This window comes from Triturus cristatus, chromosome 1_1 (assembly GCF_964204655.1).
Source record: "Triturus cristatus chromosome 1_1, aTriCri1.1, whole genome shotgun sequence".
In the NCBI taxonomy this organism is placed as follows: domain Eukaryota; kingdom Metazoa; phylum Chordata; class Amphibia; order Caudata; family Salamandridae; genus Triturus; species Triturus cristatus.
Genome location: NC_140579.1, coordinates 548,179,460 through 548,200,055, shown reverse-complemented (window position 1 = coordinate 548,200,055; position 20,596 = coordinate 548,179,460). Strand labels below are relative to the sequence as shown.

At 46.1% G+C, this 20,596-nt stretch overlaps 1 protein-coding gene across 1 annotated transcript in view; it reads left to right on the top strand.

Moving 5' to 3' along the window:
* The window catches only part of LOC146870586 (copine-8-like), a 1,950,277-nt gene that overhangs the window by 958,082 nt on the left and 971,599 nt on the right, over positions 1 to 20,596 (top strand). The window contains exons 9-10 of the mRNA XM_085643269.1: positions 6,738 to 6,791; positions 20,139 to 20,200. Coding sequence (XP_085499395.1) covers positions 6,738 to 6,791; positions 20,139 to 20,200 — 116 coding nt within the window. The remainder of the gene's footprint in view (positions 1 to 6,737; positions 6,792 to 20,138; positions 20,201 to 20,596) is intronic.

Below are 20,596 nucleotides of genomic sequence, written 5' to 3'. Positions count from 1 at the left end.
GAAAATGACTTAATCATCAACATCTCAGATTATCAACTAACAGAAATTGAATATAAAGTACTCCAAAAAGGAACATCATTTGTTCCTACGACAAACACCAATCAATTGGAAATAGAGATCAGTTTTTTTAAGCTAATGAGGAAATTACGATTAAGACATTACTTCTCTAATATAGTAGAACCCAGAGAAATCATCCATAATGATCCCTTGAAAGGATTGAGACCAAGAAGCACTTATCTGGCTCCCATCAGCCACAAAACCCTCGATACATTTGAAGCTTTGGTGAAACAAGACCTACAGAAATTCAATTTCCAAAAACAACAAAGACATAAAAATCTCACTCAGAAAGAATGGGGAGCCTTAAAGACACTGGCTAATAAAACTAACATCACCTGCCAGAAAGCAGACAAAGGCGGAGCACTGGTAATACTCAACACCAACTATTACGAAGAACAAGTGGAACTACATTTATCAGACACTGAAACTTACATGAAACTGGACACTAATCCCATTAATCTAATCAAAGAAACACTCACTCAAATAGTGGATAAAGCAATTCAAAGAGGCACCATCAATGAAAAAGTCAAAAAATACTTAATTCAAACACATCCTAAAAGTCCCACCATCTACATGGTGCCTAAAATACACAAACATCCGACTCACCCACCATTTCGACCAATTGTATCTACAAAAAACAGCATTCACGAACCAGTGGGGAAGTACCTTGACAGACATCTACAAGATAGTGTCATCAAATTACCAACTTACATCAAAGACACTACAGACTTCTTGATAAAATTTCATCAAAGCACCAAAGATATAACAACACCAATGATCATGTGCACAGTAGACGTAAAATCTCTCTACACCTCAATACCCCATCAACTCGGCATAGAAGCCACAGAACAAGCATTGTTACGAAGCGATTACGACCTAGACCTGCAAATCTTTCTCATGGAACTTCTAATTTTCACACTTCAACATAGCTACTTCAAATGGAAATCCAACTGGTATCTACAAAAGACGGGTACATCTATGGGCAATTGTACTGCCCCAACATATGCCAATATCTTCATGGGCAATTTTGAACAGACACACATACTAACTGATCCGGGATGGCATAATCATTTGAAAATGTTTGTACGTTTCATAGATGATATCTTCATCTTATGGCAGGGATCTACAACAACTCTCACCAATTTATTGGAACAACTCAATACCATCGACCAAAGATTACAATTCACCTTTGAGATTCAACATCACAAAATAAACTTCTTGGATGTGACGATCATACAAACAGACAAAGGTTTTCAAACAGATCTCTATAGAAAAATCACGGACAAGAATAACACCTTGGCATACAACAGTTTTCACCTCAACGCCCTAAAAAACCATTTACCATTCACACAAATCCTTAGAGTTAAACGAATTGTATCAGAATCAGACAACATAACAACACGTACCAAAGAAATGCTACAGCGATTCAAAAGCAGAGGATATCCTCAAAATATCCTACATCAGGCAGAGGAGAGAAACAATAAAATCAGCAGAAAGATGGCACTACTACCAAGAAAGAGGAACCAACAAGACCGCATGACCGTGGTGTCAAAATACTCAACAATGAGTAAAAGATTTAAGGATACCATCAAAAAGCACTGGCCTATACTTCGACTAGAACCAGATTTTCACCAAATCTTTGAAAATGAACCTATATTTGCATACACCAGAGCGAAAAATTTGGGAGAAATAATAAAGAACCCCATTCAACCAAATCAACCTGTTCAATACAAAGGTACCATCGCATGCAGAAATTGTAACAATTGCAATAACATTATACCAGGACCACAAATAACTCACCCAATGAGAGGACATAATATCAAACTGAAGGTAACAGCCACATGTGATACTACAAACACCATATATGCTTTGAAATGCCCATGTGGGAAGATATACGTAGGACAAACAGAAAGAAAAATAAAAATCCGCTTGAACGAACACAAAAGCAACATCAGAACAAACAACGCAAAATCTTCTGTAGCCAACCATTTCCAAGAGAGTGGTCACAACATAAGCCAACTGAAATTCATGGTTCTAGAAACGGTTAACAAAATCGAAGAAAGAGACAACCATAAGACATTGTTAAAACGGGAGAACTATTGGATACGTCTACTAAATTCCATGAAACCACATGGGATGAATGATCGCATGGAATTTACATGTTATCTCTGATTTAGATTGCCTAGCTGATATCATCTTGGGAAATCTTTTTTATGACCGACATGTATCTAACATCATGTGTTAATTAGTCCATAGTTAGTGATAATTTAGGAGTTCACCAGTACACACGCACTACCAGATCCAGAAACCCCTGCTCCATTACCTGCCGTCACACTCACAGTCCTATTTCGACTCTTACACCCCAAAGCACATTTAACTACACGCCCATAGAACCCACATGGAATCTTCAATCCAACCACGGACACGAAAGGAGAGCGTTCAGCTACCGACACACACTTACGGATCTCTGCTTGAACTACACTACGCAGACTCACTAGTAAGTACCCACCGCGAAACACCCAGTGAACCGGGCGCATTAATCAGCACACACATAATCGTATTCGTTTTACGAACACCAACCGATGAACATAAAGGCACTCGTACAATTTACGTAAACATGAGACACCGGAAATTCACATAATCACAAACACCGGATCACGCTAGATTCACTACGAACAGGAAGAACCACAAACTTACGTCATGCAATTGACACATTTTAGCCGGACTATGAAAAAGTAAATATATTGTTTCTTTGTTTGTTATACATATTGCATGAGAGATACAACTTGCTTATTTTGTTCGTTTTGTTGTAGATAAACCCCTGACGAAGGCTATATTTCTAAGCCGAAATGCATTGGGATATGTGAGACACGTAGAATTTGTTAATCACTGCATCTTCGCTACAAAAAAAACGTCGTGATGAAATAAACGAACGTTCAAATCAATTGATAACAGTGTAACTTTATTGAAAATCACAATCAGTCGTTTATTGGTCTAAACAATGCAAATGATTCATTTATTCAACCAGTGCCCGGGGGACACACCCTAAACCTAGGGTTTGCTACACTAGAAAGTGGGATTTTAATCACAGTTCTGAAAATTACACTTTTAGAAACTTGGCATTTTCTTGCCCTAACCATTTGGTGCCTGCAGCCTGATCCATTTTTACATGATTAACTGTAGCTGCCAGTTGGTCTTAGGTTGGCGACCTATCAGCCGCTTTTGACACCGTAAACCATATTGTTCTGGTGCAGCGACTGTGGGAAATAGGGGTCGGGGGGACCGCCTTGTCCCTACAGTCCTTTTTTTTGGAGGCAAGGGAGCTGAAGCTGTTTTGGGACGGCATGAAGTCAGACAATTTTCATCTTCCCTGTGGAGTTCCACAGGGGTCTGCCCTATCTCCGACCCTGTTTAATCTGTACGTCACCCTGTTGGCCAATCTCGTTAGGAGACATGGCTTTGCTCTTGTCTCGTACGCTGATGACTCTCAACTTGTCATTTCCATCACTAATCAGCAAGAGACCACAGCAGCCAGGTTCCATGCCTGTCTCACTGAGATTATGGCCTGGATGTGTCAGAGCTATCTGAAAATAAATACAGATAAGACAGAGGTGATGGAGTTTGGTCCAGGCCAGCCCCTGTGGAACCGGGCTTGGTGGCTGACTGAGGCCGGAGAGTGTCCATGCCCAGTGGAGAAGGTCAGAAATGTAGTGATCATTTTTGATAATAAGCAACATTTTGGTGCTCAGGTGAATAGCCTTAATTCTTCATGTTTTGTTCTCTTAAAAATCTTGAGAAAGATCTTTCCTTTTATACCCCAGGAGCTTCAAAAACAGTGATGGTGGCTCCTTTTTTTATCAAAATTTGACTATTCCAATGCATTGTTCTTGGGAATTGATAAATTCCAATTGCAAAAATTGCAGTCCCTACAAAACGCTGCAGCCAGACTTCTACTGGGTTTACATAGAGGACAGCCAACCTCAGCTGGAATTAGATCACTGGCTGCCCATCAAACAGTGTATAGAATTCAAATCTTTAACTCTTGTACATAAGGCACTCGATGGGGGCAGTACCGATGACCTTCAAAAACTTTTCGTACCATATGATCCTTCACGCGTTCTTAGATCGGCCAGTCAAGGTCTCATTGAAACCACAAAGATAAGACGGGCACGATGGGGGGGCTGAGCAATAACACACTGTGCGGCCAAGCTTTGGAACAAGCTGCCTCTGTCTATGAGGCTTCAACCCAATCTCCAGCTCTTCCGGAAGAGTTTGAAAACCTGGCTTTTTACAGCCGCCTAGGCCTCCTTTTACAAGCATATTTTTCTGCCCTCACACCCCAGCACCAAGACGCTTCGGCATTCGAGCGCTATACGAGCACCAAACATAAACATGTATTGCTCACAGACTGTGAGACAAATGGACGATAAGTGTTAGCAGGATGGCCCACTCTGCGTTAATGAAGGTGAGGAGCTGTTACCTACCACAATTGCACATCACAAAGGCTCTGCCTGAGCACAAATTGTTTGAAACTGGTCAATTGTGGCCCGAGACAAGCTATGGTAAGGACAGGGAGAAAGGAGATACCTGACCCCGATAGGTGAAAGCCTCTAGAAGCTTCCTCCACTTGACAGTGGGCACCAGGCAATAAATATGGGTCCTCAGGCCCCAACTCTTCAGTGTACTTCTGGGATTGTGGCCTCTGCCAAGAAGACCTGCTGTGCTGCTGAAAGGACTGCCACTATACTGGACTGCTCCCCTGGAGGACTGTTGTCCTGCTGTGCTGACCTGCTGCCTGCTGCCCTCTTGCCTGGTTGAGACGGACTGGACCTGCATCTGTTGAACCCATGACCAAAGATTGACACCAAGATCTAGTTGGCTGGCCTCTGACCTAGAGCTTTAGAGACAGAAGGCTCCAACAAGTTTAACCCAGCACCTGGACTCTGCCATCTGTGAGCCCAACCCTGCCAGGTGATGCCGCCCCAGTCCTGGACCATTGGAAGTGGGCCTGAAGGTGCTCTGCCAGCCCATCTGTGAATCCAGCAGAACAGATGTATCTCCTCTGCTGCGCGGCTCAACCCTAGGCAGAACTCAAGCATTGCCTCTGCTGCATAGACTTTCCAGATGCAAGAACTTCACATCGCAGCCTCATCAAAACCACTGCTGCGAGACACATCCCTGATGCAAGCCCTTGCATTGCAAGCTTCTTGTCGGTGACAACCTCGACAATGATGCAGGATTCCACATTGCAAGCCCCACAGCTTCTTCAGAACAAGCCAGTGGGTTACGCATCCTCAACCTGGGCCTCGCATCTCCCCGTGCTGCACGAGCATTCTTTACATTAAACGCTGCAACTTTTCCCAACCAGGATTTAGGGTACACTTGTTTAGCGGATCTGGCTGGCTCTAAGGAGCCAGCACATGCTCCATCATGGTCGGCCTGAACTTGAGACTTTGTCCAGTTCAGCACGACTTAGTATGCAAAGTTGGCGCTTTGTGGCACTATATTCACTGAAATCTTTACAATTGCATTTCTCCAGTTCTACTAATTGATCTTTTATATTTTTGGTTGATTTTTTTTCGTAAAATTTAAATTGATGTGAGGTTTTTCTTGTGTTGTTTTGTCACTTTATTACTAATTAAAGTGTTGCATAACTAATATACACATTGCCTCTAAATGAAGCATGACTGCTCTGTGTCAAGCTACCAGAGGGTTGAGCACAGGTTGATTTGGGGCGTGCTTGTGACTTTACCCTAACAAGGATTGTAGTTGCTGCTTGAGTAGGGTTCTACCCCTTAACCAGTAACCCAATTACTTCAAGTCAATATTAGTCTAATAGAAAATGGTCAGAAAATGAAGGTGAAGCACAATGCCCATAAAGGCGAGCTGCCTTTGTCATCTTGTAGCTGATTTTGCTACCTTTGAGGCGAGGGGTTACAAAAGCAGTGCCAGTGGTTGCAAGGGGCAAGCCAGGGGTCACAACTGCGGTCCCTGGGGTCCCCTAGATGACGTCCAGGGTGCAAGAAGAACCACAAGCCCCCTTGCACATTCTGCTCATGCAGACTTGCAATGAAGGTATGGACAGTACTTCAACAGATTCTAAAACTGTCACTGTGGTCAGGCCATATCCAGGAGAAAGTGTGTACACTCTATATAGGGTGACCAGAATTCCCGGATTCATTGGGACAATCTGATGTTTCCCCATCTCTCCTGGTACGTTTCCTTAAATGTAGCATGTGACACGGTTTTCAGTATGGGCCGACTGAACACAGAGAAAGGCAACTTTTTAGGTGTTCCAGAATTAGTGGGCCCTATTTGAAGGCATTTAGCCAACACAGGTGACTCTGTGTGTACAAGTTGCATTGAATTCCCCTTAGAGAGCCATTTTCTGTGTTTTCTAAGTTGACGAGCACTTTCAATGAATTCATTCTGAAACTTAAGGTCATTTTAAAACGTTCGAGTTTTTGGTATACAAAATCTGATCACCTTACATTTTGGGTTTGGTTTTCTTTTTTCTTCACTGCGGAAGAATATGCTCGAATGTGTGTAGAGCCAGTAGTTTCCGCCATAAAGTTGCATATCTTCTGTGGGATTCTGTGTGATGTTTTATTAAATATTCTATGGTTATTTCATTTATGAATCTTAATGTTACATAATCATCTTAACTCTTTTTTTGCCAGGTAATAAATCCCAAAAAGAAAATGAAGAAAAAGAAGTATGTAAATTCGGGAACGGTAAGTACTTTTCTTTCAATGGCTTGATTGCCTCTTATTTACATTACTAGCAGGAATGATTTTCCTCGTGAGTGTGAGATCCGTCTGGGTAATGCTGTTGAGGAAAGTGTGCCTCGGCCTTCGGACAGTGCTATGTGCAGCCTCTGTGGAAATACTGCGCACTACCTACATAAAGGCTCAACAAAGGTGCCCTTGCCTCCCTGGGTAGGTGCTACAGCTGTGTGCTACTTACACTATGGCTCAATAGTAATGCTGCATGACGAGATTCTAGAGCTGTGCTATCCTGACCTGCACTTGGTGGTAGTGCTTAGGGAAGCCACCCCACACCTCTACTACTCGGTGGCTACACTGTGTTGCTAGTAGTAGTATTTTCTATCAGCCCTTTGCTTACTAGTAGTGCTCTTTGCTGCCAGTCCTAAAACTACGGTGCAGGCATCTGCACTGCTCTCCTGTCGGCTATACCGTAGTTTCGTAGGCGTCCTCTTCGTGTATCAGTGCTGTGATGTGTGCTGCTGGCCCAAGGGTCCATTTATGTGCTGCTGATCCTTTGGGTTCATGGTAGCTCTGTGTGCTGCGTACACTGGGGCGCTGTAGTAGTTCTCCTGACCCCATGGCTCTATGGTAGCGCTAGTACCGCTAACGGTATACTCAGTGGTAGTGCTGTGTGCTATTGGTCCTATGCTGATGCTGTGTACTATTGCCCTATGGGTCAGTTGTAGTGATGTGTACTGCTCTCCCTGTGAGTTAGCTTTAGTCATAGATACTTCAAGCCCAATGGTTCAGTGCTTTTGAGGTGCATTCCCAGTCCTTTGTCGTGTGCTCCCAGCCATATGCCTCAGTAGTCCTGATTTTTGCTCGCAGCCTTTTAGCTCAGCCATAGCCCTCTAGGCCTCCAACCCATATGCGCAGTGGCAGTCGTCTGTACTCGCAGCTCAGTTCCTCACATCTGTGTGCTTATGGCCCAATCATAGGTCGGCTCACTGAGGGCTCTCAGACAGCACATGTCCTTGAGGCTCTTTCTGCCAGCTCTCTCTGTGAATCCCCACTGCTGGGTGAAGGAGTCACAGCCTCCTCAGGGCTCACAGTCTATTTATTTTATTTATATATAAAGTTTTATATAGCGCAAACTTGATCCAGAGGGATATCAGAGCGCTTTACAATTTGAGGGAAAGGAAGGTAACAGATCACAACAAGAATCAAATGGGGAATCTAATAGGCATTGAATCATATAGTGCACACATAACAGATCCTTTATAAACTTGGGGTAACGAAGAATGGGCTAGTCGATGATACATAATGACATAAGGGGAGCAAATACAATAGTAATAAACAGGATTAATAACCAATACTGTAGTATTTCCGATGCGACTAGAGCTGATAATCGTCCATCATGTAAAGGTAAGAACTTATTCATGAGGAATCTTTTTGCTTCCAGTTTGAAAGCAACCTTGGAAGAGATTCTACGAATTTCCGGTGGAAGAGAGCTCCAAATTTTTGGTGCAGAGCCAGAGAAGGCTCGTTGGCATGTGCTCTTTTTGCGGCAGATCTGAGGTTTCAAGAGGAGGGAGTTAGCACTCCTAGACGGTCTCCCCCCTCCGGATAGTTCTAGCTTTTGCCAAGGTAGTTGGGGGTTTTGAAGTGGAGGGCTTTGTGGGATAGGCAGGCAATCTTCAATTGAATTCTAGCTTCATAGGGCAGCCAGTTTAGAGATTTTAAGACCGGGGAGATGTGTGCATTTCGCTTGGTGCCCGTGATCAATCTGGCCGCCGCGTTCAGTGAAGCCTTTAGGGGGGTGTGACGGGGCTGGGGCGGCAGAGACGACAAACAAGAGAATGCAGGTTGGTCGAGCACTTTATTCTCAACCTGGTACAGGGCTTCTCCCAATAATGTTCGGTACACGGATGGTATGTCTCTGGCTCTTCAGTCTTTAGACTGTCTGGTTGAAACTTAGGGCGGCAAGCTCCTATTCGATCGTCTGGCCAGTTGCTGTTGACTCCGCGGTCTGGTTCCCTCCGAGTCTTCCCTCCGTCGTATGGGACAAAAGAGACGAAAGTACTGGTTAGGTCGGGGATCTCGTGCGCCGGGACACAGGTAGGGCCGGGAGTGAGGGAAACCAAGTGCTTGTAGTGCTCTCACTCTCTCGTGACTGTGGGGGGGGTGCACGTGTGAGGGGGAGACTATGGCAGGGTACTGGATACGGTCTCGGTGTTACGGGTCTGGGTTTATCAATGGAGGTGAGGTGGCTTTCCCCAACCAACCCGCTACCCTTCCACGTACCTGCTCGAGCCACGCTCCTCCCCTGGGAACGTGGCCGGGCGCTTCGTGGTAACGTTGGCCTCCTGGCTTGTCGGTGTCGTCTCCGTCCGGTCTCCCTTCCTCCGTACTGCTACCTCCGCTTCTCCGCTCCCGAATCGTCCTCCTTCTCCGCACTGAATCTCCTTCCGCCTCCTGGGAAACGCCGTCCGTCGTCTTCCGGAATCCTACCGCTTTTGTGTATCCTAGCAACGTGACGTCATCGGTGGGAGTGGTCTCGTCATTCTGAAAGGCGAAGTTGAAGGAGCCCTGTCCACTTTCCACGGGCCAGTCCTGCGTATCATAGGGATATCTCTCCTCCAGTGGTCCTGTCACCTCGGGTTGCTGCAGGGGGAGAGAAGGGGTCAGCGAGGCATCTGGTGTACAACAGTTCTGTTTATGGGAGGGCGGTCCTACAGTGTCGAACGCCCTGTCACAGGGGGCCAAAGTGTATTTGGGGAGGCCACATAGCGTAGCACTGCCATAGTCAAGCCTCGGGAAAACAAGCGTCTGGACCACTTGCTTGAAATCTGCTTGAGGTAGGAAAGGTTTGAGATTTCTGAGAGTTCTCAGAAGGTGGTTAGCTCCCTTGCACACGTTGCTAATATGGGTCTTCATATTCAGATGCTTGTCCTGGGTATTTCTTTAGCAGTTCAGATCTGCTTCTGTGTCACACAGATGTGAAGTTAAGAACACTAAATCCGTACTTACCTATATGTTCTTTACCTTCTAGATATTTGTTCCTTAATGTTTTGGTCATGATATTTTGGAAGTGCAATGTTTCTGCACCTCTCAGAATGCCAAGAACTATGTGTGAATGGGACATGTAAGAAGAAAGCCACATTCAAATCTCAAATACAGGTGTATAAAGCCCTGCTAAATATGTCAAAGAAGCTCTAATATTGGTGACAAAATCCTATTGGGATCAAGAAATAAACAAGTCCTCCATCAACCCGCAAGCACTTCTTAGGTCCTTCTCTCTTAGACAGTTCACTCAGCTTACACAGTTTCATCACAAATAAAGAGCTATGACAAGATAAATACATGTGGACTGGTTGAAACTAGCAACTGACCTGCTGCTATAACTACAAACTGCCTGGCCAGTGGTAGACACTATGAGATCCTGTGGAAATTAACCGAGGTTGCATGTCTCATGAAGATGCTACATTTTTTTAACGAATCACATACACATGCACTCATGTAGACACTGCTCAGAGATCCTACTTATCACCTCCCCATTTGAATATGTGTCTACGCTAGGCCAGGGTAGAGTTCGCAAAGTTCTGCAATGTGGAACTCAGCAAAGTGACCCAAAAACTCTGCCACCCTACGTGGAGTTCAGCAAGCGGCGGAATGCACTTGGTCATGCCATTCGCTCTGATTAACACCGATGTTTTTGTCCTACGCTGGAAAATTAGCGCAAACGGCACCATGCGCAGTGCAACAGGGTGCTGATTCTTTCTGCAGCTCGAGTAGTTGTTCTACTCGAGCGCCAGCTTCCTGAACGCGAATGGATGGGTTCTCAACACGACTATTTGCGACCTCACACGTTGAGAAATGTTGCTGGGAGGTGGTCTAGCATTGGAGTTTCCTTGCTTTCGCTCGGCAACTTAATGTTGTCGAGCGTGAGCAAGGAAAAAGCCCTGCGTGCTCCGCGGAGTGCGGAAACCTCCGCAAACAGAGCAGAGTTCACCAACCAGACCTAGACTACTCCCACTATTTGACCTTCTTGGGTGTCAGGCCAGATGTTGGTCCCATCTTAAGCTTGTGATACCCAGATGTATTGTTGAATCTCTCCTGACTTGGAAGAGCTGTCCGGAATAGTAGGGAACTGAATCAAAGACAAAAATTTTCAACGAAATATCACAAAACTTGAATTTTTTCCTTTGGTGGCAGAGGGAGGATCTGACTCTGCTCTTTTAAATCTCCTTACATCATTGTCTTAAACATGCAGTTGGCAGATGAAGGAAAGAATCCGGTAGCAGTTTTGTATCTGATGCACGTTGTATAGCACGTTTACATAGCCTTCAAGCAGTCGTGCCCGGCATTTATCGCAGGGGGTCGGGGGATGTGGGGTGGTCATGCAGGAGGGGTTAATACGTTTAAAAAACGTACCTGAGTGAATGAGTGAATAAAAAACGTACCTGTCCGCGGGTCACGATTTTCCTGCTCTCCTGCCCTCCTGCAGCAACAGGAAGCAGGCAGCCTCCCTCCTCTCCCCTAAGCCAATCACAATGCTGCAATGGCAGTGTTGTGATTGGTCTGGATGCCGACCAGCCAGCCACCTATGGGGCGGCCATTTTCTCCATGTAGGCTGCATGCAGCATACATGGAGAAAAGGCAGAATGGCATGACTGGTTTGGTCGGCCCCAGAGGGCCGACTAAACAGTCAGCGCCCTCAGCAGTGGGCAAGCCACTCCTCCCCTGCCCTAGACAGACCCACCTACCTGCCCGCCCCCAACCAAACCCTTCTGCTTTCTCGCAGTGAGAGAAGCAGAAACATAAAATGGTAGTTTTACTATTTTATGTTTCTGCTTCTCGCACTGCGAGAAAGCAGTGGGGCGACACTCCTGCACCCTAATGGAGGAGCCGCCCCTGCCTTCAAGAACTGTTATTTATAGTTGAAGAATCTTAAATAGGGGTATAAGCAAAAGCTAGTTATTAGAAATGTTGCCAAAATTATATGAAATTTCATGTTATCACACAAAAATGCAAAACTTGCATTTGGCGCTGTATGTGTCATCACATCCACTTTGGGCGTGAGGATGTATTTAGTAAATGCTGGTGTAATGCAAATTTTGCCCAGGCCTAATCTTAAAAATGCTCTCCTTGAGAAAAATCATGCTATGGTGGTACGGGCAGCAATGTACTTTATTGTGACATATTCAAGATTTTGCTGGGTAGCCTTCCGAGGGAGAAGATGTGGCCTAATGGCCAGAGCTGTCGGCTTTGGAACTGGGGAACCAGGCTCTAGTTCCACCATCCGTTCAACATCATGTGATTCTGGGCAAAATCATTTATTCTCCTCACGCCTAATTAAACAGGCAAAAAAAATCTGATATTCTGTAATGTAATCGGTGCTTATGAAAAGTGTTCTAATGCACTTGTGTAGATGTCAGCTTTTTGGGCCCTTCACCTTGGGTGAAGGGCACTAGGACCCTGCACCGGACAACAAGGAAGGAAAGGAACTGGACACCACATCCGGTCAGGGAGTGGGGAGGGGACAGTTGAGACGAGGAGGGCACGAGGACAGACGTGCATGTGGGCAGGGCAGAAGCCACAACAAATAAATGATATCATAACCCTACCTGATTCTTGCGTGTTTCCTTGGGTCCAAGAACACGACAACTGGCGACAAAGGTGGGATATCAAGGCGACACCAGACGTGTGTACCGGGGTCCCTCGTGACTCAGAAACGGAGCCAGGAGCCCACCCTGGTCCGCCTGCCACCTGTGAAGAACAGGAGAAGAATCGCTGCGACGTCTGGAGCCCACCCGGTCGCAGGTTGAAACAGAGCCAAGAGCCCACCCTTTTCCGAGTGGCGAGAACCGGAGCACCGGTGCGGTAGCCCACCCCGGCCTCAGTGGAGACGCTGTAAGAGGCCCCCCACCTGCCCGACAGCAAGCGGTGCACCCATCTGTGCGTGTAAGCATCGCGTGCATTCCAGCGGTGCACCCGACTGTGTCCCAGCCGCTCACTGCATCAAGAAGAGCCCGCTTTGCACGTAGATTTGAATGCAAATCTCACGTGAACAAAGCGGCCATTTTGGGGTCAAGCGGAAGCAGCGAATCAGCATCCAGGAAGGCCCGGCGGCCATTTTAAAGGGTCAGGCACCAGAAATCTCGGTCTCGTGAGACGGCGGCGGCCATTTTAAGGGCAGGCAGATTCAGCCAATAAACAAAGAGGAAGGCCAGGACGCCATTATAAAGCCAGGCGGAGACACCTAAATAGTACAAAGGTGAAATTCAAAAGGAAAGACAACACATTAAAGGCAAAAGATAAAGTGAAAATAAAGAAATAAAATAGAGACGGAAGTACTACTATCACTCTAGCAAGAAAGTAATTGCATATAAACAAGGCCTGCACCAAAGCTGCACGTCAGAGAAAATGGTTGAACCAGCAAGTGACAGAAAGAGTCCACAAGCAATATTTCTCAGACCACTGCCATTCAGCTTATCGGAACCACAGGCCGGCATCAGGTGAGAAAGATGGATTCGGCAATTTGAGCGCTCCATGCACGCAACGGACATCGTAGACAGCAAACAGCTGGACCTCTTTCTGAATCTTGCAGGGGATGAAGTGGAGGACCTGCTCATAACATTTCCCAGCGATCAAACAGCGACATACAAGGGAGTGATACAGTGCCTCACAGCGAAATTTGACCCGCAACGAAAATATTGACTTTGAGAGGTACACCTTCAACACTGCGCGTCAGCGAGCAGAGGAGTCCCTTGACGACTTCGCAATACGACTGCGAAAATTGGTCACGTACTGTGAGTTTGACAAGTTTGACAATGAGCAAGCGATACGACTGCGCATTATTGAAGGCTGTCAGTCTCTAGAGTTCCATGCACGTGTTCTGAAGGAACCAACAACGCTGGAGAAGATATTGACCATGGCCCGCACGGAAGCGAGAGCAACGGCGCATGCCAAAGAGATGGAGCTGGGGAAAGAAAAAAGAGTGGAACAAGCGAATCGCGTTACTGGAAACGGCAAGAAGAAAGAATACCCGGCGCCCTTGCCAACAAAGAAGAACGAACAAACGTGCTATCGATGCAGACTCGAATTTCCACACGTCGGTGCGTGCCCGGCAATGGGCCAGAGGTGCAGAAAATGCAACAGAGACAATAACTTTGCAAGCGCCTGTATGAGCAGGCAGTTTAGAAGCGAGCGAGGCAGAGCAGCAAGACCACGGATGACCACCAGCAGGTATGCCAGACACATGGAAACAGCGAATTGCAGATCCTCCGATGAGTCGGAAGAAACGGCAGCACCTGTGAGTGTGGCATCACTGTATCTAATGTCAGATGTCACTAAGGAAGACAGAAACCAGAGCACATTTATCTTGTGGAGAAGCATCAATTAAAGAAAACCGCAACCGTGGACATTGAAGTAGGGCGACATAATACACAGTTTGTGCTTGACAGCAGGGCCACATGTAACATCATGTGCATGTCGGAGTACGAGAAAATGAAAGTGAGACCGCCGCTATCACCGTCCACTGTTGATGGGTTCACGTGGGGCTCCAAAACGCCGGTAGAGAACATGGGTAAGTTCACAGAGCCGTTAACGTACAGGGACAGGTCCTGCCAAGAAGAGATACATGTGCTAAAAGGTGACATCCCAGTACCATGCCTGCTAAGCAACGTCACGGTGCAGGTGATGGGTCTACTAGCGATGACATACCACATGTCGGAGAAACGGAACATTCTACAGGAACATTCGGCCATACTGCAAGGCCTAGGCAAACTGAAAGGAAAACAAATAACTTTGCACATCAATGAGGCGATCAAGCCGTTAGCCCAACATCATCGACGGGTGCCCATACACCTACAACCACAGGTTGAAGAGGAAATCCAAAGTGTACTGGCCCAGGCCATTATTGAGCCTGCAGAAGGGCCGACGCCATGGCTGTCTCCAGTAGTGGCGGTTCCAAAATAGAACACCTCCAAGATCCGCATATGTGTGGACATGAGGGTACCAAATACAGCAATTGAGCAAGAGCGCCACCCGGGGTCACATTTAAACTATATGATCAGCTGTCTCACTGGGGCCTGCCGAATCTCAAAATTGGACCTGTGCAAAGGGTACCACCAACTAGAGCTGGACCAACAGTCAAGATACATTACCACGTTCTCAACGCACATGGGCCTGTTTTGATACAAGCGACTGAGCTTTGGCATTTCATTGGCTGCAGAGATATTTCAAGAGACCATAAGGCAGGTGATAAGGCCAGTGAAGAACAGTTTAAACAATAGTGATGACATTCTAGTATTTGGACGATCAGATGAGGAACATGATAGGGCCCTGCGTCAAGTATGCCTACAGCTGGAGCAAGCGGGACTGACAATGAACGCAGACAAGTGCGAGCTGGGGAGAAGTGAATTGGTATTATTCGGACATATCTTCTCCAAGAAAGGAATGAGGCCAGATCCCAGCAAAGTAGAGACACTGAGGAACGCGAGTCCTCCCCGACAGATGTCGCAGAAGTAAGGTAATTTCTGGGGCTTGCCAGCTACTGTGCTCGCTACATCAAGGACTTCGCCGTGGTGAGCACACCCCTCCAAGAGCTAACAAAGCAAGGTCAGAAGTTCCTCTGGTCACAGGAATGCAGTTGAGCGTTTGAAGCCATCAGACAGGCCGTGATGACTTTAGATCATCTTGCCTATTTTGACCCTTTGCTATGCACTGAGCTGACGGTGGACGCCAGCCCAGTTGGACTAGGAGCCATACTTGCACAGCACCTGCCGGGGAGAGATTCATCCAAAAAGTTTGTCTGACATTGAGAAGGCATACTCCAGCCAGAAAAGGAAAGCCTAGCAGTGGTGTGGGCGTGTGAACACTATCACATGTTCATCTACAGGAAGTCGTTCACCGTCATAACAGACCATCAGGCTCTGGTGACAATATATGGCAATCCGTCGGCAAAAATGCCGCCTCACATCGAGCGCTGGGGTATAAGGTTGATGGACTATGACTTCAAAATTGTGCACAAGCCAGGAAAAGAACACAACCCGGCTGACTACATGTCGAGACACCCTCTACCACAGGCACCGGAGACCACATCAATGGCAGAAGACTATCTCAATTTTGTGCTACAGCAAAACACTCCTGCGCCAATAACAATAGCGGAGCTAGAGCAGGAGACAGCGAAAGATGCCACCATGCAAATGGCCTAAGAAACAAAAAGGCTGCAGAGATGGAGACACATCAACAACAACTGCACCTGGGGAGAGGGAGTAAACAAGGAGGAAATGCTAGCGCTAAAGAAGATACATGAAGAACTGTCGGAGACAGAAACAGGAATAATGATGCAAGGAACAAGGATAGTAATACCAAGTTCACTAAGGTGACAGACTGTTAATCTGGCACATGAGTCACACTGAGGCATGGTTGCAACAAAACAATTGCTAAGGGAGAAAGTATGGTTCCCTGGCCTAGATAGAATGGCGGAAGACTCTATTGTGACTTGTCACATCAGTCAAACAGGACAGGCAGCAAAGCCCGAACCGCTACAAATGTCGGAACTTCCAAGTGTGGACAACGTTGGCAGCTGACTTCTTTGGGCCACTGGACACGGGCAACTATCTGCTTGTGGTCATTGACGAGTACTCAGGATTTCCCATCGTGCGCCACGTCTCATCAACATCGGCAACAGCGATGCTACCAATATTGGATGACATATTTGCGGCCTGGGGCTCCCCAGAAACTCTAAAGACAGACAACGGTCCTCCGTTCTCGGGGGTAAAATTCCGCAAATTCATGACCTAGCTAGGCATTCATCACAGGAAGATAACACCTTTGTGGCCACAAGCGAACTGCATGGTGGAAAGGTTCATGGGGAGCATAAAGAAGGCAGTCCAACGAGCGATGCTGGCGCAGATCTCCATAGGCCAAGCACTATGTCAGGTACTACGAGACTATAGAAACACCCCCTACAGCTCCACAGGAAGATGTCCCGCTGAGTCAGTGCTGGGGAGGACAAGCAGGACGAGGCTACCACAGGTAGCAGCAACGATGCCACCAGAACACAGCAGCATTGCAGCAAAAGACAAAGAGACCAAAGAGAAGATAAAAGCATATGCAGATGCAAGACGACATGCCACCCCGTCGCACCTCAAAGAAGGGGACTGAGTGGTAGTGCGACAGCAAAGAAAGTCCGACAGCCTGTTCTCAAAGGACCCGCTAATGATCATAAAAGTGAAGGGGCCGATGATTACGGAGGATGTCGGAACACCACCGAATAACAGGGAACAGTTCTCACTTCAAAAGACTGAAGACCATGAATGAAGATGGACAAGATACTGCAGCAGAAGGAAATGAAGCGATGGATCACAACAGAAAGGGAACAGACAAGGGTGAAGGACCAGCAGAAGAATCACAGAAAGAGGCTTGTCCAAGAAGAGTGAGCAGACGGCCGAAAAGACTTATTGAAGAAATGCAGTGATGGGGATGCATACATATCATTTTCTTTTCGCTCCGAGCTATCGCTCTTTCCTTTTCTCCCTATCTCTATATCTCTCTTTTTCTCTTCACTCGTCATTTCTTTGTGAAAATGGGGGGAGAGGTAGTGGCCTGGGGTGAAGGGAACTAGGACCCGGCACCGGACCACAAGGAAGGAAAGGAACTGGACACCACATCCGGTCAGGGAGTGGGAAGGGGACAGTTGCGACGAGGAGGGCACGAGGACGGACGTGCAGGGTAGAAGTCACAATAAATAAACGATATCGTAACCCTACCTGATTCTTGCGTGGGTCCAAGAACACGACAGAAGAGACCATATTTAAAAGGCACACAGAACCCTCCAATGGCTGCCTGTCAGTGTATATTTGTCTCAGGCTCGTATTACATTTAAATGTATAGTGCAGGTAGCAGCCCGGTACGTCCCACATAAGATTACTTCCCACTAACCCAAGACTTACACAGTAAAAGAAAACTCTTCTGAGTCCGAAATTCAGGGATGAACACTTCCTTACAGTGTAATATCGGATATTTGGAATTTTTTACTAATGCACTTTAGACTCTCACTGATAGTAAAGCTCAGCAATATAGACAAAATGGAATGCAGTTCTAAATGGAGACAGACAGGTCAGTGCTAGCCTGGAGAGTCAGCAGAGAGTGTGGCTCTTCAGGAGCAAGTGCCCTCACACACCCTAGTGGGTGACATGCATCATCATCGGGCGTGCTCCACGTCAGGCTGACGCTGCAATGCCCAACAGGCTCCCACGAGGGTGCTCTTTACCCGAGATGTTATTTTTGCCATATTTGAAGCCTGGGTTTAGGGACTGCAAGTATAGATTGTTGTGATTGATATGTGTGTGAGTGAGATAGTGCAGGTTTAAAATAGGCAAAGCAGTCCTCTAAGAAGGTTTTAATGGAGGAGTCCAACTTGCTAGATTAAAAACTACATTGTAAATTATTTGCAGCCAAAGTTAACTTTCAGTAAAGACTGAAAGAGTGCCTAAACCAAGAACGGGCACAGAGAAGTTCATAGTGTAAGATCCAGTGGGAGTTTCAATACAAAAATGAGTGGAGAGAGCGTGATACAGAGGACATCTCCATAGAACCCTAAGGCTTAAAGCGAAAAACAGGAGAATCCTAGGCTAGAAGCAATGAACTGCATATCTCACAGTTAACACACTGCACAGTCAGTCTATCCATGCAGATGGGGCACAATAACTTACAATGGAGAAAGTGCAGCACACTGACAAATTCTTATGAAAAATTGAAATACACATGCTAATTAGGAAGCAAAAGGAATATCAGTTACGTAGTTTGAGTTGTGTATAGCTAGCTCTCTTTAGAAATATCTACAGCTCTCTTTATAGTTAAGTACAGTGCTTTTAATAAATTATCTTCATCTCATTACCACACCAGGGTGTAAAAATAAGTACACACATTGTTGACAGATACAGTATATTTACAAATTCTTGCAACTTCACTTTCTAAGACAAGGGCATGAAGACAAGGGTAAGGTGGCCAACAGTGGCTCTCTGCCCCTTGTGCAGACATAAAGATAGTACTTGCAAATGACGTTTGTGAATTCCCAAAGTTGGAAACTTAGACGTTTGGTCTAAGTTTAAACCAATCATCTAAGTTTACCTTTGCAGATCGGGCCCTCACCTGCTAACTGCTGGACACAACCTATGGAAGCCCCAACTAGACAAACTGCTCACTGCGTCATCACCGTCTCATACTTTGCCTTGACTATCTTTATGTCCGCACTCATGGTGGATCCCTGCCCAAAGTGCAGACATAAAGATAGTACTCGTAAATGCCCGTTGTGAAATCCCAAAGCCATAAACTTAGACGTTTTGCCTAAGTTTAAAACAAACGTCTACGTTTACCTTTGCGAATCGGGCCCAGGGTTTCTCTGCTAAATTCTGAAGCATACTCTGTTCATGAAAGCAATAGGTGTTCTTTCAAGTTGATCTAAACGTTTCCACAGACAAAGAGTCAAATCCAAATATCAAATCTTGACAAAAGGTGGATGTGCACAGTCCGGAGCAGTTGGTAACATATAAACGCGGTGAGGCGAGCAAAGTGCCCCACCGCATCGCAAAACACATTTGCATGAAAAAAGAGTATAAAATAAAAACACTTGCATGCATTAAAATTACATTGAAATTAAATAAATCCACTTACCTGTGCTGCATCCTCTGTGTCCTTGCAGTACATGGCTCTGATGGGCTTCAGTGGAAGCGGAAAATTCCCTGACCAATCCAGACGCTGCTCTTATGCTGCATGAGAGCAATGCCTGGATTGGATGGAGCGTCCTGGCTGGACCCTCCTTTAGGCCCTGCAGGCCTGTCCCTGGTATCCACCAAGCTGTCTATGACAGCTTGGTGGAGACATGCAAAGTGCGCATGTCACTTTGGCCAGCTCAAGACAGCCGGCCAAACTGACTTGCACACTTTTGCAGTGTCAGGCCAGCCATGTCACTAGTCCTCCGAACAGTAGAGGACACGCCCCACTTTCATCCCGGATCCTGGGCAGGCTGCCGGCTGTGGGGCGCTTTGTGAATAATAAAATGGCAATGAAATTATTTCATTGCCATTTTATTGTTCACATTGGTTTAGCGGGGCTGGCACTGGGCGGGGGGTCGACGCTCCCCCACTCTCATGAAGAAACCGCTGCTGTGCACAAAGCGAAGATTAATGCTAATTGCTTTCTCCTTAAACAATACATATGCAAATTAATGTCATGCTAAGGCGTTGTATGCAAATTTATCTTACAACTATTGTGGTAATCCTAAATGCATTAATAATTTATCAATGGGTGACTACTGTTAAGCCTCATTTCTAAATCTCCTTCTCTTGTGTTTTTCACTCTTAGGTTACTCTCCTGTCCCTCAGTGTGGAATCGGAGCACACCTTTCTTGATTACATCAAAGGCGGGTACGTGGTTTTCCGGACCTCTGCAGCCAACCTCTTTCAAGATTCCTCTTTTTTGACTTTCTTTTATTCTGATGACATCACCAATGTCTTCACTAACATCCATGAGCTGAGTCTTCCTATTACCCAGGAAAGATAATGGGACCATGAAGGCAGATCGCCAGTTTTCATGTATAAAATCAGGGCTTTAAGTAGGATGAAAAAAACTGGAGTTAACCTCTAAAGGGGGCGTGCCCTGGGAAGCATAACTAATAATCCTTTACAGGAGGCGTGGTCTATATAATTAATAGAGTGGCTTTAAACATCTAAATTAAAACCCTGTGCTTTCCATAACATACCACCTGACTTGTATTTAAGTTTTGCTCTTTGAGCTTTCTCTTATTGCATCCAGACACATCA